Here is a 16,735-nt window from a genome sequence, read left to right as displayed (position 1 = left end):
AATGGGATTTTAAATTTTTCAGATGAAGAAAAGTATTTTTAATCTTAACATAAAAATTGCTTGAGGATATTTTTAAGAAAATACTTTATTAAAAATTCCTAATTTTTATCCATCAATGGATTTTAATAATTACTGAAAGCCTGCAAAGTTTTGTAAAGATACCAAAAACATATCAGAAGTTATAGTACAGAAACTATACAGGTCAACTAAGCCTGTAAGAAGAAAGTCTACAAATTTGTTGTAATACTACTAACTGATTTGATTTAAAATGTGCTAAAAGTACTGCAATGTATTTAATTAACACTTCCATCTATTCAAAGAAAGTAAATGTCTCATACAATCATAAATTTCTAACACTCACCAACAACACTGTAACCAACTATTCTTGCCAAAGGCTTCAATTTATGCTTTTCAATGGCATCTTCACTGGCTAGTATTAAACTTGATGCTCCATCTGAAATTCCCTGTATAAAAAAAAACAAAAAAGGAAGTAAAATAGCTTTTAGTAACTTTACCTCACAATATACTTTTATATTTTTTGAAGTTTTCATCCTCATAATTTTAAAAAAATAAAATAAGAAATTCAATGTTGTAAGGTATTATTCATACTGATCTTTCTTCAACTTCATTTTAACTGATATTACAATTTCATGTGTCAGGTGAAAACATATTATAAATTAAAAAATTCCAAAGATGTACCTTTAACAAGTTAATCTGCTTCAACACAGTTTACATCTTAGAAAGTAGCAGTTAGCAGAAAAATAAGAAACTACTTATGCTGAGAATAGAATGTTCTCTGTTACATCTTATAATGTTCAGTGTAGCCTTAAGAGACAATTTCACATAGCACTTCACTAATTACTAAATACAAGGCAATCCTCTAAGTTTTCAAATGTTTGAAAGAAGATAAATAAAAGTTCTCTAAATGAACACGCAACCCAAAAATAAGACAAACACGAGATCAGCATGGTTCTTCATACTAACATAAAAATAACCAAATACTTCAATTCAAAGTTTATCTCTATTTGGAAATTCTATCTTATATAAAAAACAATACTTATAATGATAAATTTTATAGTCCAAGTGTGTGTGGGTGTGTATATTTCTGTTTCTTGACCATTTGTTGCCAGAAAAGTTTAACACACATATTTAACCATCAGTCTACATGGTGCTAAATGAATACAAATCTAGACCAAAGTTCAACTCCTACTCCTAAAGATAGTAATGAAGAACACAAACATTTTAGGGCTGGTTCCTGTTTTAATGGATAATTTATTGTAAACTCTTTTAGCACTGTACTTCAACTAACTGTATATATGTATAAATACTTCTTCAATCCTTGATCTGTGGTTTTTGGGCAAGTTTAATACACGTATTTCACCAATAGCTCAGGTTTATAAAAAATATTTTTGTTCCTTGACTGCTTGTTGTTCGACGAGCCAAGTGCACACTTCAATATTAGCTTGAATGCATAAAGCTTAAAATGTTGGACAAAAAATGTTATTTATTACTAACAAACTCTCTCAGTTACATCATTAACAAAAGAATGCTAGGATGGTCATCAGTATACAAGTGAACTGCAATTTAAAACCATTAATTCACCAGTTTAACTGCAGAGCACAAATTCCATTTTACAGTTCATCTTCTGTATTAGAAACCTTTACATCATTAATGAAAAAGCAAGTGACATAAACATAACTTAATTATCTTTAAATGTATACAATTAATCAAACACTACACAAATTATACACTCAAAAGTAAGCCAACTAATCAATCAGGATTAACCATTACTGCAAAATTTTCTCTTTAATCCTGTACCATGTAACTGGATATACAATTAATGCTTTACAGGTCTACTTTGGTAAAATTGACTAAATCAAGAGATATACTTCAATTAAATCACATTTTATTATTTTCAAAAAAATAACAGAGAATATAACATAATATTTAAATGGATACACATTTCTTATCAGTTATTCCTTAACTACTGTCATAATGTTTGTACAGTCTTGTAATCACAGATGATATAAAAGCAACAAGAATAAATGGTACCCATGTGACAGAATTCCCATCCTTCCAGTTTTTGGGATGCTAATATAGAAATCCTACCTGTAAATTTTATAACTGGAATACTTGTGCCAAAAATGAAGATGATAAAAACATGGACAATGTCAATACTGATATTATAGATGAATATGTTGATGTTGACACAGAAGAATGTATACACTGTATATTAATAATAACATATAGTTAATGATACAGTAGAGAAAATGGAAAATAAAATACATTAAGCTTAAAAACCATATGATATTCATTTAGGTGGTTCTAGAGATTATGCAAATAAAATCAGAAAATTAAGATAATAAGCAGTATTTTTATACTCAAAATGTAAATCACATTGTCTGTGACCTACTCTGAGTCTGAATGCAAATAAGAACATTGTATAATGAATGTTTTATTACAAATAGTAGAAAAATCAAAATTGTCTTATTTTTCTAAAACCACATAATTATAGGATTATGCAAGACAAATTTAAAAATATTCCGTCAACTTGTTTCATTTTATAAAAAAAATTCACGAGTTACATACCTACTTACATTGTAAGAAAGTGTAATAGAAGGGTTAAGGGACAGATGGAAGAGGAGCACAAAGAAAGTAGATCAGGTCAGTGACCTATCCTGATTGATGACTTTTATACAAGTATATTTATATAGTTGTATAACAGTAATCAACACACACAAAATAATATCCAAATTTGGCATGGAAAATGCATAATTAAAAATAAATGAGTATTTAACATAATAAATAATACTAAATTAGTGTCTTCTGGCATTTACTGCCCCATTTTGCACTGCAACTATGAGCAACATACTTCCAAGTATGCTGACAAGGTGAACTGTCTTCACCTCACCAATCCCCATAGATGACATAAATCAAATTCACACAGTCACTGCAGTCAACAGTAGCTGTATTTCATGTAAATAACATCTTGTATCACTGTTTTTTCTAAACTGCAGTAATTATATATTTGTGCTAGTAAGATGAAATTCAAATATTTTTAAATTAACTAAAACACTATTTTCTTCAATTTTCTCACAACTGTTTTACTGCCAGCAAATGGAGTAACATGGAAAATACACCACTACTTCAAATGGAGGTAAAATTAGGGCATGGAGGATCACATTAATGTTCCAAACCAGAAGGAATACACGATCATGGTAAGAACATGGGAAGTAAAAACCAGTTAAAAGGTATGATAAAAGGCTGCCCAATATCTAAAAAGCAAGGAGACCAAAGACCCGCAGATGTAAAGCAAGATGAGAAATTCCACCACCCAAGCCACCAAAGACTTGTCAGCAGGAAATCCTGTGTTAGCAGATCAACAACAGAAGACTTTCCACTTGTATTGGTATACTTCCATGGAAGGTGGACATATGAAAGTAACTAACAAACAAGCGACTACACGTGAAAACAAATCTTCTCACCAAGGACTAGACAAACATCAGGTGCAAAGATGCAGGATAGGGAGATTGGGATGTAAAATGTGGAATTAAGGTTGAAAAAGACAGGAGGATAAAAGTGGAAGAGGGAGAGGTGGCAATACAAGTAGACACAGCAACCTCAGGAACCAAGGTTATGCTGGCCACTAGGGTGAGATTAAGAGGACATAACAAGAAGTAGAGTGGACAAGAGATCACCCAATTAAGCAATAAAATAAGAGGGTACTCATAAAAATTCTTGTGGGACAAATCCAGGCTGAAAGCATTGATAAAAGTCTGTAAATGCAGTACATGTGACCAAAACACGGACAACTTGGTGCTGAGGCCTTTTGCAAAAGCACCTGCTTGGGAGAACCCCATTGATGACAAAGGTCCCTAAAAACAAGTGGATCTAATAACCACTCCATGAGATAGGTTGAGTCCAGGTGTGAAAGATGATCTACAACAAGTTTGAAAGCACATGATACATGATTAGAAAAATGTAATGTGTGCCAGTCCAGTATAAAAGACTCAAAAACACAGTTCTGTAGACCAGGTGCTCCCTCGATGTTTAATATGTTTCACCACTGCAGAGTTGTCTGAATGAACCATCACTAGACATTGACAGCCAAGAAGGAAGTGATGTAATGTCCAGTGGACCACTCGAAGTTTAAGAATAGTGATATGCAAGACAGTTTCATCTGTAGACTAACAGCCTGAAGCTTACTGGTAGTTGGCCCAAGCCCCCCCCCTCCATGAACAGATGTATATCTGGACATTGTGAAGGAAGTGGCATGGCTGCTGATGTATGGGCTTTATCCTGTCACCATTGCCAGTTATCTCAGCAAGCCAGGAAGAAGGGAAATATAGGTGGAAAGAGAATCCTGAGGAAGGTTCCATCATTTGTGAAGTGCCCCCTGAGGGGATTTCACATAGACATGACCAAGAGGGACCACAGCAGTCATGGAGGACCAAATCCACAAAACAACCAGAACCTCACAAGCATTAAGTGATGAAGCCAAAAGGGCATGATGAAATAAAAGTTACATAAAATGAAGATGTAAAGAACAAGGCAAAGTGCAACTGATATTAGTGTCAAAAACACACCCAAATAGACCAGATACTGAGCTGGTCAAAGGAGTGACTTCTCCAATTTCATCAATCAGCCTACTTCAGGTGCCACCAAGATGAGTTATATAATATGAGTGGCCAACTGCTCTGAATGAGCTAGAAGGAGCCAGTCACAATTCCAGAGCATTAAGATGATGAGTAAAAGCTCACATAATGCAAAAAAACACATCTGAAGCTAAGTTACATTTGAAGGGGAGGACCCAAAATCAGTAAACCACCCTACAACAGACAAATCAGAAATAAGATCAAGACTAAAGTGCTACTGGCATGTGTAGGTAAGCACTAGAGACATCCATTTTCATCATCTACAACCATGAGGAAAATGCCCACCTCTGGGTGAGATGGACTTCATGGTGAACTTAAGGAGTGCTATGAAGCAGTTGAGGTGGTAAATCAATGACCAGTGAGTAATCCTAGCTTTCTTGGGTATTCAAAGAAAATATGAATAAAAAAACCCAAAAGGATAGTGAACATGTTCAACTGCTTACTACAAAAGTAAATCTCAAACCACTTCTGAAAGATACCAGCATGCCACAGGATCTCAATGAAGAGGAAAGGAAATGGGGTAAGGAAAGACAGGAAATGGGAAATGAAACTGGGTAATGAATCCTTCAAATAGAATCTGTATCATCCACTGATTGTTGATGAAAGGAAGACAGCATGAAAGAAACTCCAACAGTTGAGCTCCTGCTGAACCCATTTGATATTCACTGATAAAGTTGGTGACAAGCATCAAGTCTTTGAGGAAATCAACGAAAAAAACATCCTAATTAGAAAGAATGGGTAAGAGTTGGAAGAACAAGAAATGGTAATAGGTAGCATAAGAGGCTCTAGTTATCCCTAATTTAGCAGTGTAAAATTAGAGGGAAGGCAGCCAGTCATAACTACCCACTGCAAACTCTTTGGCTATTATTTTACTAACAGTGGAATTAGCCGTAACATTACAACACCACAACTGCTGAAAAGGCAAGCATGTTTGGTGTGAAAGGAAAAAGGGTGTAGAGGAAGTTGTATGCATCATGTAAACATGATATGCAACTATTGATTAAGCAATGACTCGTGATGATTTATACAACAGACATGTAGGAACATTGTAAATTCAACATGGGGGAGTGCAAGGTTTATAGCATGCATGAAATTATTTTGCATACAGACAGCAGTACCAAATGAGAATAGCTAATCTTGTGAAAGGAGGTACGTATTGCAGCAGAACATTTTTTCAGTAATACTGTATCGTACATAATTATTACTGTTTTAATATTTGCTTATTTGAGTATTACTCTCATGATACAGAGGTGTGCTAATTCTTTTGAAACATTGAAGCTGTTTTTGTTTATATTCCCATCACTGAGAAAGATCAGGTAATTTTACATACAAACCTAATGTATTTCTCCACAAAATAAGACCACAGAAGTTAGGCAGGAAAAACTACGATCTGGTTAACATGCTTGGAAAACGCATCTTCAAATGTATACAGTATTAACCAATACAGACATTTTCTTTCATACATACAGTTTCTGTTGTACAGTTTACTCACCATACAAACAGGAATGACAACTAAGTCCTCACCTGCCTCCTTAGATGAACACTCTGACCCATCCAACCAAGTAAAAAACCACTGGAAGATTGGTATACTATATAATAGACGATAAAGTACACTACACTAACATGGACACCCCTGCCCTATATCTCATAACATTTTGTTGTCCACTCAGATCCTCCTTCTGAAGAAATCATAGAATCAATGAGAAACTCAACAAATTGTCTAATCCCATAACTAAAAACCAGGAATGATAAGGTTGGAGAGACTGAAGAAGTGCCAGAATCCAACTGGAACTAACCACAGCAAAGGGCTTTTACTGGAGAATATGCTGAATTACTGCAAAACCTATTTTAAAAAGACAGCATGCGTGAGTAAAGGAAGTGGGCAGGTACTCCCCAGGTGCTGGCTTTTTCCACATTAGTTTATGGAAAATATGGCATATGGTTTTATGTAAATTGTTGAACCATTGTTCACTAAAATAAAATATAAATAACAAACACAATTTTTTAACAATGAAAAATAATAAAATAACGAAAATGATGAAGCACAATCAGCAGATATAATCGAAACATTTCTTTATATTACTTTCAACTATATCACTTTATTTGGCACTGATAATTAACTTGTTAATAGATCAATTTATTGAACTACCTATAAAAGGAGAAACCTTAACTTTTACAATTAATAATATTAAAAATGTATTTAGTTTCTTTTATATAATAATTATATTAATTTTGATAAACACATTTTAAACAAACATGAGGATATGACCAGCATTAATGTTCCACAAACTAGTATTATATTGATAACATTTATCCTGGAGTTTCAAAAATCATAAATACTTCCATATTAGACACAAATGCACATTATTTAGATACAGATATTAAGATAATTAAGAATTATAGAAATATTAATATTTTTAATAAAAACATGACTTCACATTTCAAATATATGGACTTCTTTCACCAAGTAGTAATGTCCTAATACATACTATACAGAGTATTATAGAGCCATAACTTCCTAAATACTGTAAAAAAATACAGTGCAATACAATTCAATATCTAATATGAATACATTACTACAAAAGCCTTAATTAAATATTGGAACTTATTTTATAGTAAATGTAAAATGTTTACATAAATTTCAAAATAATGATGTAAATTAAATAACTATATGTACAATAAAAGTAAAAAATAGGTTTCAAATTCATCCTCCCTATATAAGACTATGCTACTTTATCAAACTGCTGAGGTATTAATGTGGAGGTCCAGATCATAGCAGAAAGGAAGATAAGATCTATACAGTCAGGGTTTAGCATAACAATGTCATAACTTCCTAGAATTTATATCCAAACATCATACTTAGGACAGTACAATAACATCATAGGCTAGGTCCAAGCATCATACTGGGGGCTGAAATGCCAACTTAAAGACAATTGTGCTGTCTCCCCCAGTGGTGTTTTGCACTCTACTATTATTTTTCTTACTGAAAATGTTTTTACTTAAAATTAACACTTCTTGCTTCAGACAGTTTACGGTGGTAAAAATGTGGGATGAAGGGAACTTGAACACCCATATTTCCTTCTGTTTTTCTCTTTCTTTTTCTTCCTATGCAAGAAAGGTTGGCAAAAATTAAAGTTAAACCTCAACACAATTTGGGTTTTACTTCTACCAGTGCCTCAAAAACCAAGACACATTACATTATGTTGGACCTTATAGTTCATGCCCTGGTGTTGGATGTTTGCTTTGTGGTTGTTATTGTTTTACATCTTCTAAAAAATTAAGTTTAACAGTATTTTGTACAAGGTTTGTACATACTGTGTTTATTCTATCTTTACTTTTAATGGATCTATTGAAAATATTAGGTAGTTTATTTAAACAATTATTTACAGATATCTTTTTCACATTTCTTTTCAGTAATTTTCTTTACCTATTCTAGCAGGTAATTATGTAGGCCAATAAATCTTGATGTAAATATTGCAAAGCAATCAGTAACCTTCTCAGCAAACAAAACCTAATGTAGCAAGCACTATATTCTCTAACTATAAACCTCAGTTTTCAGAATGACATTGTTCCAAAATACTTTTTTTTCCCTCATACTGCAATAGCACAACTCTAATAAAGTATAAAATTATTCAGCAAGTTTTTTGCAAGCTTTAACAAAAATCAAGAAATTAACATAATTGCAGAAAACATTGTTTACAAATACCTTTTCACCCAGTAAACCTTTTAACACTTTAATACTAGGTTAATACACAGTACTGCATAATCTAAAACAAGATTAAGATCCACTTTATGGCATAATTTTTGGTCCACCTTTTGTTTTGTTTAGTCAAAAGTTAGATTGAGAACACATGAAAATATTTAAATATGTTCCATATAAACTTGTTTTCTCCATAATAATGGATCTTTACCACTTTGTTTTGATCTCTACATAAGTCTTTTTTAACAATTGTGAAGAACAGAAAAAGAGTTTTCAGTATATTTATAGTTGATTAGCCTGTGGTTCTCACAGCTGAAATTCAGGAAACTTACATAATACCATCACATATGATGATTTGTTAAAATCAATAAATACACACTTGTAATGAATATACAAGGTTCAACTTATCTCCATTTGATTCCAATCATTTAACATTTCCATCCAAAGGGATATGAAATGCTGTATTATTCTTATAAAATTTCAAAACAATAATATTTTTTAAAGTTTATATTCTATAAATCTTTAATTCAACTGTATTACCCTTGGGCTACATACATTAGTTACCATATTCTACTCACCGATGCATTACCTGCAGTGACTATTCCTCCTTCCTTAAATACTGGAGGAAGTTTAGCCAGATCTTCCAGTGTTGTATTTGGTTTGGAATGTTCATCAAAATCAAAAATATTTTCTTTTCCTTTCAATTTTATAGTCAAGGGCACAATCTGGTCTTTAAAATATCCATTTTCATGAGCTGTGGAGGTCAAACAGAAAATATATTGTGTTAGCTGAATACCACAATAGAACTGGTTATACAAACTGGAACAAAAATATAATGTGAAGGAACATATACACAACAAATACTTTAAGAATTTAACAAAATTCTACAAAAATAGTTCTGAACATTAACTTGAAAGTCTACTTTCCAACAAAATCTTAGTCTTTCCAGGGTCATAATAAACTTTCAAATATAAATCAATGGTTACTGGAAATCATTCTACAAAGTCCAACTAAGTACATAAAAACACTTATGATAACATAAATAACTGAAATTGTAACATTTATTATTTTTGCTGAGATATGGCTTATGTACTTAAACACACCAGTCCCGATCACCTCTTTCCATCTTTCAAAATGGTCCCTTGTATACACTTACTTCAATATATTACATGTAAATAACTAATCAATAGCTTAAAATGGCCCCCTAATAGTTTTCTCAGCCATTTTAGTCTGTGAAAAGGCTACCATGTTCTTTTGAATCAAGATTTCAAAAAGGTAGGTTATGTTTTTGGTCTGCTTGAAGTTTCATATTTTTTTAAAACCTAAATACATCTTAGTTACTAAGGTTAATATATTATATTGTAATTCTATGGTATCAATATAGATATGATTTTTTTTGGTTATTGGACTGTATATATATATAAACCTTAAAGTGTTTGATATCCTCCACATGTGAAATTCTAAAAGGCTTAGCAACTTATGTCCAGCAACAACCAAGTACAAAACAAGAAGAGATAACTGTTTGGTTTACTTCATTTATTATTCTATATTTTCAGAAAAAATAAGTTTAATAATTTATTTATAAATCATAAATATCTATATACATATATACAATGTATAATAATTGAAATGTAATTGTATATTACAAAAAAATCAGTTTTATATTAGTGGATATATAGCATGAGTGCACATACACTGGGTCAATGCAAGCTATGAAATGTTAGCTCAGCATGATTGATAAATAAATATAATTAAAAAAATAAATATATATAGCATTACGAGACTTAAACTACTTAGACTAAACATTTGTATTTTCATGTTGTAATATGTACTCATTCTAGCACAAAAAAAACATAAGAGCCTATTGCAAAAGGGTTAACTAAAAAATTTGAGGCAAAAACTTATATGATACTAATTTAAGAGGCTGTAGTAAATAAAAACAGTGGAACAGTTTTTACTTATGTTTTTAAATGATTACTCCATTGCATAAATAAGTCATGAGTGATAAATTTAACATAACAACAAAGTTTTGTTCTTATGATTCTTAGTTTGTAAATAAGCTTTACATCATAGTCCTTAGAAATATTTGCAAAAACAAATCAGACCAAGTACTTCTTGCTGAAGGAAGGAGCCTCACAAATTTCATCAACATGACATGAAATTGTAAAAATGATTAAAGTAAATGGAAAATAGAAAATTACACCATTATAAGAATACATGATGTTACAACTTATTACTTGAGCTAAATTTAGTTAAAACAAGTATGACTTGGTTAATTTGGTTAAGAATAGATGTCCATTCTCAATTAACCCTTTTGCCATGGGCTTTGTATAATATACATGAGTTCGTCTAAACATCTGCACACGTTAAGTATTTGCACTATAACTTTTGATTGATAAAGCATGTGTATCTTCACAAAATTTGGTAGACTTAATAATGATTACAAGTATTTTGTATACAGAAAACAGATTTTTTAACAAAATACTTTTACTGAAGATTTGTTTCTGAAATACTGTTTTATTACTAGTCTGAGTATAAAGTAATTTCATATTATAACTAAAAGAACCATTCTTCATCCCAAAAATCTCATTATTTGCATAATCTCAAAATACTCCTAAATACATTTCAAATGTTTGTTTTTTGTAAGACTATATATTTTATGTTATTTTCTATACTCTATCTATGTGGGGTCTGTCACTTGACCAACTTCATAACCATCATAAAAAATTAGGAAATAAATATAAATTATACTTTTTTGTGCTAGAATTATTACATATTATAAGATGAAAATATAAGTGTTTAGTCTAAGTAGCTTAAGTCCCATAATGCTACACAGTTACATACATAGTTTTTATCATAATGACATTCCATGTCATGCCTAACTAACATTACGATTTGCATTGATGCAGTGCATATGCATTCATGTTACATAACCAGTAACCTAAAATAAACCTTTAGTCTTCAATGTCTTGTATGTGCTTTAGTATACCAGTACTTTGTAATACATAGTCATATATTAATTATTATACATTATACACACACACACATTATTACTATTTATAAGTAAATTATTAAATTTATTTTTCTTAAAATATAGAACAATAAATCAAGAAGTAAAGCAAACAATTATCTCTTCTTGCTTTGTACTCAGCAGCTACTCGACATAAGTTGTAAAGCTTTTTAAAATTTTGCATGTGGAGGATATCAAATAATTTTCTACAAGAATAGTAAACTACCTTTCTTCCAACGCATCTGCGACTGATAAGCAAATTTATCAGCATCTTCTCGAGATATGTTGTACTTATCAGCAAGGTTCTCGGCAGTAATTCCCATAGGCATTTTGATGTAGTGGTCAATAAGAGCTCCCCATAATACACATTCAAGCTAATAGGAAATAAAAAGATAAAATATGCTGTATTCATTTGTACACACAAAAATTCTAAACACAAGAGCTTCAAAAGAAAGAGGTAAATAAGCACAGGTTTGTGAACATAAATACAGTAAAAACACCAGATTCATAAGGAAGTGTTAAGATAGAATACATTCTAAAAACACTCTACAAGAAGTACAAAGCTTTGGAAACAGAAATGAAATAGAACATGGTCTAAAACAATATAATAAGTACACCAGCTGCAGAATAGAGACATAATACAGAACAAGTTCTACAACACTCCACAAGAAACATACTAGGTAAAGAAGAAAGAAATTAGAAAGAATATGCATCTACTCCATTCAACAGTAAATACACATGTTGCAGAAAATAAAGAGTAAAATAGAGCATACATCTAAAATACCTCATTCTAAACACACAAACTGAAGAGAGAAAGAAGCAAGATAGAACACAAGCCTACAATGCTCTACAATCAATACACAAGCTGCAGAAGAGGCATGATAGAACATACATTTAAAACACCACACAATAAACACATAAGCTGCAGATAAAAAAGGTAAGATGATATGTTGGTGATAGATATGTGTACCCATTGATCATCTAAAATGCATGCAAGCTATGGAAGGCGTAAGCAAATTACAATGTGATCTACTGTTGGGTGTATCTATGAACTCCGTATGTAAAGACAGTACTTTTAAAAACTAAAGGAAATAAATAACATGGTTTACTAATATGCAAGTAGAAGTTTACATAATAAGAAAGTTAGCTTCAGAGGATAAGATATACTTTCACTGATTCTTATGCTTAAAATAGTTTTCGTATTAAAGATATTAACATCAGATAAAATAGATCAATCACACAGTTATAAAAGTTAGCTGAAATTTATTTCCAATAAATACTCACCTCTCACAGAGTTTAACTATATTCCCTGCACATACGCCTTGGAGATTTACATGCCACCTAATTACAAGATTTCTCATGAATTGCACTGTTGCATACAAATGTCAACCCCTCCACCTACAAGAAGGTGACACATTTTCACATGCAGTAACTCCTCCTGAGCATCTGCACTCAAGAAACAGATTATCTGTAGAGACAAGCAATACAAAGGTGCACCAGAAGTGAAGAGGATGGATGATGATGTGTATAAGAAGGTATTTCTATCAGAAATACATTTTCAGGCAAGGAAAATGTTAACTTCCTAGACGGTATCTTGTCTCTTCACACAGTTTAGCTAGAATTCCACATTAAAGCAGTGTAGGGGCAGATGCTTAATTTCACCTAAAGAAGTTCCCTTCAGAAACTCCAAGGTACACTCATGGGAGACTGCATCTAATCATGTTCAGGATATATTCTTCTTCTAGAAATAAAGGAGGAAGCAAATTAGGATAATGTGTCACAGGGATGGATGGAATAAGAACATGGACATCTGAATACTTGCACACAAGAGGTCAAAGAACCAATAGGTATAGATTGGTTGGAACTTGATCAGACTAAACCTTCTGTGCTTATTTCAATTCCACCATTAGACTCTGTTTGACCTACACCACCTATGGGAGGACAGTACAGCAATTGTGAAATAGAGACTTATCCAGTGTGTGCACTAGAATACACATAGGAGAAAATGAACTTTTGTTTGGAAAGGTCTTTGGGTTACTGCAAAATCCAATTTGAAAAGCCAGCAAGCACAAGTCATGGAACCAAGCAGAACACATCCCTGGTGCTGGCTTTTTCCATGATAATCTAATCTATGGAATAGGTATGGCCTAAAACAGACAGAAAAGAGTAAATATATAAATATACTTTGAGGATACCTCAAATGGTCTTGTAGAACACCACATCTCACAGCAGGCATGTATATATAACCAGGGCAGATGATGGTACAAATGCTTTCCATTATCCTGGTTTAACATGAATTTTGAAATATAAGTATACCCTCACAGAAAATACCAGCAACATAGCACAATTCTATTAAGACAAACAAATGAACAAGAAATAGGACATTCTATTTAAATATAGTAGAATGATAGAAGAATATTAGCCTGTGGAAGCTGAAAATCATCAGTAACTGTATATATACAGTATTTATCAGTCAGAAGGATAAGAGACCAATGTGTGGAGAGAATCAACATGCTCATATAAAGAAGCTCATCCTAAGATTGGCAAATAACATATATATGAAAAGTTACAAGTTGAATAGAAAGAAATGTAAATAGTCTACAAGCATGCAAAACTCAACATAATCAAACCAAACAAAAGAAATGAGCCTCACCAGTACAATGGAAAAGGAAGTAGTTGGTGGAAAGAGAGGAGGTTCATGAATTGGCATACCAAATAGCCCAATAAGGTCCAAAGAGTTCAATAGGTTATAGATAAATGGAAGATAGGCCAGAAATATGAGCAACCTTCCAAACAAATAAAGACTGTGGAAGAAAAAAACTGGACCAGGAAGAAGGATATAGAATTGTGGTACAAAAGAGGTGAGAAAAGCATATATAGGACACCATCCAAATTGTAGCAAAGTAGGTTAGGAGGAGGAGGAGGAAATAATACTGGACTAAGTGATGCACAAAACTCCATAAACCAACATTTTGAATGGGGCACGTACCAGACTGTGTAAACCACGTTAACTCTTTTTACATGTGCTTGGTGGAATCGATCAACCATATGATCACTTTGTACTCATTTAAAGCCTTTATTGATTTGATACTAGTAACTTTTAATATAGTATGTGTATCCTCACAAAACTCGGCAGACTATCAGTAATCATTACAAGTCTCTCTTATGTGCATAAAATCAAATAAAATATCCAGTTCACTTTTAATAACATAAAAAAAGATTTGTCCATGAATAGATCAAGTCTTTTGTTTTAACTAGTCTGAGAACCAAGTGATTTTCATGTTAAGACTGAATATACTTCCCTTCACCTCAAAAATTTCATTGGATTATATAAATTGTTTATCACAATTAGAAATAAATAGAAAGTCAGCTCTACATACTGATTTAGATATGTCAACAATGTATTTTGTGGATTTGAAGACAACATCCATTGACAGTCACTTCTACAACACAAAAACAGCATTCACTCTTAATATCACATTCACTCATGAAAAAGAAATTGAAAATCAGATTTAAATTACATGAGCATAACAACAGAAAAAACCTTCAACAGTTTTAATACAAATCCAGTAATAGTAACAATATAAGGTGCAATTCAGCCCACTCGACTCAACAAAATATTGACACATTATCATAGATTTACAATACAGTATTTAACATATACAGCAGCAATAATCTGCAACATTAACTGGAATCAATATCTGATACATTTATAGTAAAACCTCACTTAATGTGTACCCCTAAACAATGGTTACTGTGCTATTTAGGACAGACCTTTTCAATCTCTTTCCTTTCCTACTTTGTAACCAAAATAAGTTTTGCAATAATGTGGACCATCATATTCTGAGCACTCGATAAAGCTGGCATTTAACCCTTTTGGACAGGTAGGTTTAAGATTAAGAGCACGTCTTGATTGTTTGGAGAGTTATTTTCAAACTTTCATTAAGAAAAATTGGGAGAAACAAATCAGAGATGGTATTGCAGGAGAGCCTTCTAAATGTGATGACATCACTTTGAATGATGAGAAACCAAAACCATCATCCATCAACATCAAGCCATTCATACATGCAAAACAATAGGCTACTGACCTAAAACAACTTGCACTTGAGCACGGTTTGTCGGACATTTTAAACACTGTCATAACACGAGGGTCAACTGGAACACCAACAACATAAATGTGACAAATATTCATATATTAAAGACTTATACAAAATAAACATATAACCAATAAAAGAATAACAGTACAAGTCTGCTAGACTTATGTTAATGATCTAATGTATGTGTGCTGTACAAATGCATGGTAGTTTTTACATGTATTTTCATGCCTATGAATTAGAAATAAATTTAAAAAACATATTTCTTTGTTCCATTTATTTAATGATTTTACAGCATACAAAGAAACACTGCTTACATACATGTAACAAAAATGGCTGTAAATGGGAGGCATCAAAATTCAGAAGTTCAGTACAATCAATATGTAATCCAGCTCTGCTCAGTTTATTTTTATTATTTAAAAGACCTTGTTATAGACAGCATATGAACTCAGTCAAAAAGGTTCCCTTAATGTTAAGGTTCTAATGTACTGACAAATGTCACTTTCCCTGACACTGTTACTAGAATCTTAGCCATATATAAAAACAAACTCAATAACAGAAGAAAAAAAGAGGAAAACAACATAAACTCTTTGAAGGAAACAAAGTGCACAAATTCCAACAAACTAACAAGTGTTTTACCATAACTACATAACAAAAAACATTGTAAGCACTTACAAACAAGTATAAAAAAAACAACTACAAACAACAAAGTTACTTTCATTGAAGAAAATTGAGTACTGAAATCAATGGTCATCTAAGGATGGTTTATTCAGACAACTTTAAAAATGAAAACTTCTACAAGTATCATTGTGATCAATGCAAAATGGGATGCAACATAAGCATTAGGATAAAAAAATATAACAATCTCCCCCCCACGTTCACAAATACAGCAAAACAAACCAACGTCTATTTACAATTAATATTAGTAAAATATTATGCAATGCAAATAACATCAACAGAAGAAAAATAAAGTAAGCATTAATTATTTGAGAACTAAAACCTAATTTAAATCAAGTGTCACTCTAGCTGTCCTCAAAATGGAACAAAATATTCACACAGTATTTCTCACAATACACAACAGTTAATTGATGGTTGCCCAAGAAGTGGTCAAAACATTGGAATAAAGTTAGACATAAAATAAAAAATCTGCTCAAAAGCTGCATCTCTATACTTTTATTGTAGCAATGTATAAAAAATTGCAATTCCCCATTGAAAACTTAATTCTTCACCTATCCTTTTTCAAACATTTTCTCACCTACTGCAGTGATCTACGAGA

The 16,735-nt window shown here is 32.0% G+C and overlaps 1 protein-coding gene across 5 annotated transcripts in view; it reads right to left on the bottom strand.

Moving 5' to 3' along the window:
- Nucleotides 1-16,735, bottom strand: part of yip2 (yippee interacting protein 2) — a 45,290-nt gene that overhangs the window by 12,577 nt on the left and 15,978 nt on the right. For all 5 annotated transcript variants that reach the window (XM_076482464.1, XM_076482428.1, XM_076482455.1 and 2 more), the window contains 3 exons: nucleotides 11,592-11,739; nucleotides 8,934-9,109; nucleotides 362-464 (listed from right to left, as the gene is read on the bottom strand). In XM_076482464.1, coding sequence (XP_076338579.1) covers nucleotides 362-464; nucleotides 8,934-9,109; nucleotides 11,592-11,739 — 427 coding nt within the window. The remainder of the gene's footprint in view (nucleotides 1-361; nucleotides 465-8,933; nucleotides 9,110-11,591; nucleotides 11,740-16,735) is intronic.

Source organism: Tachypleus tridentatus, chromosome 2 (assembly GCF_004210375.1).
Source record: "Tachypleus tridentatus isolate NWPU-2018 chromosome 2, ASM421037v1, whole genome shotgun sequence".
Taxonomy (NCBI): domain Eukaryota; kingdom Metazoa; phylum Arthropoda; class Merostomata; order Xiphosura; family Limulidae; genus Tachypleus; species Tachypleus tridentatus.
The sequence above is the reverse complement of the archived record's forward strand: the minus strand, read 5'-3'. Positions and strand labels throughout refer to the sequence as shown.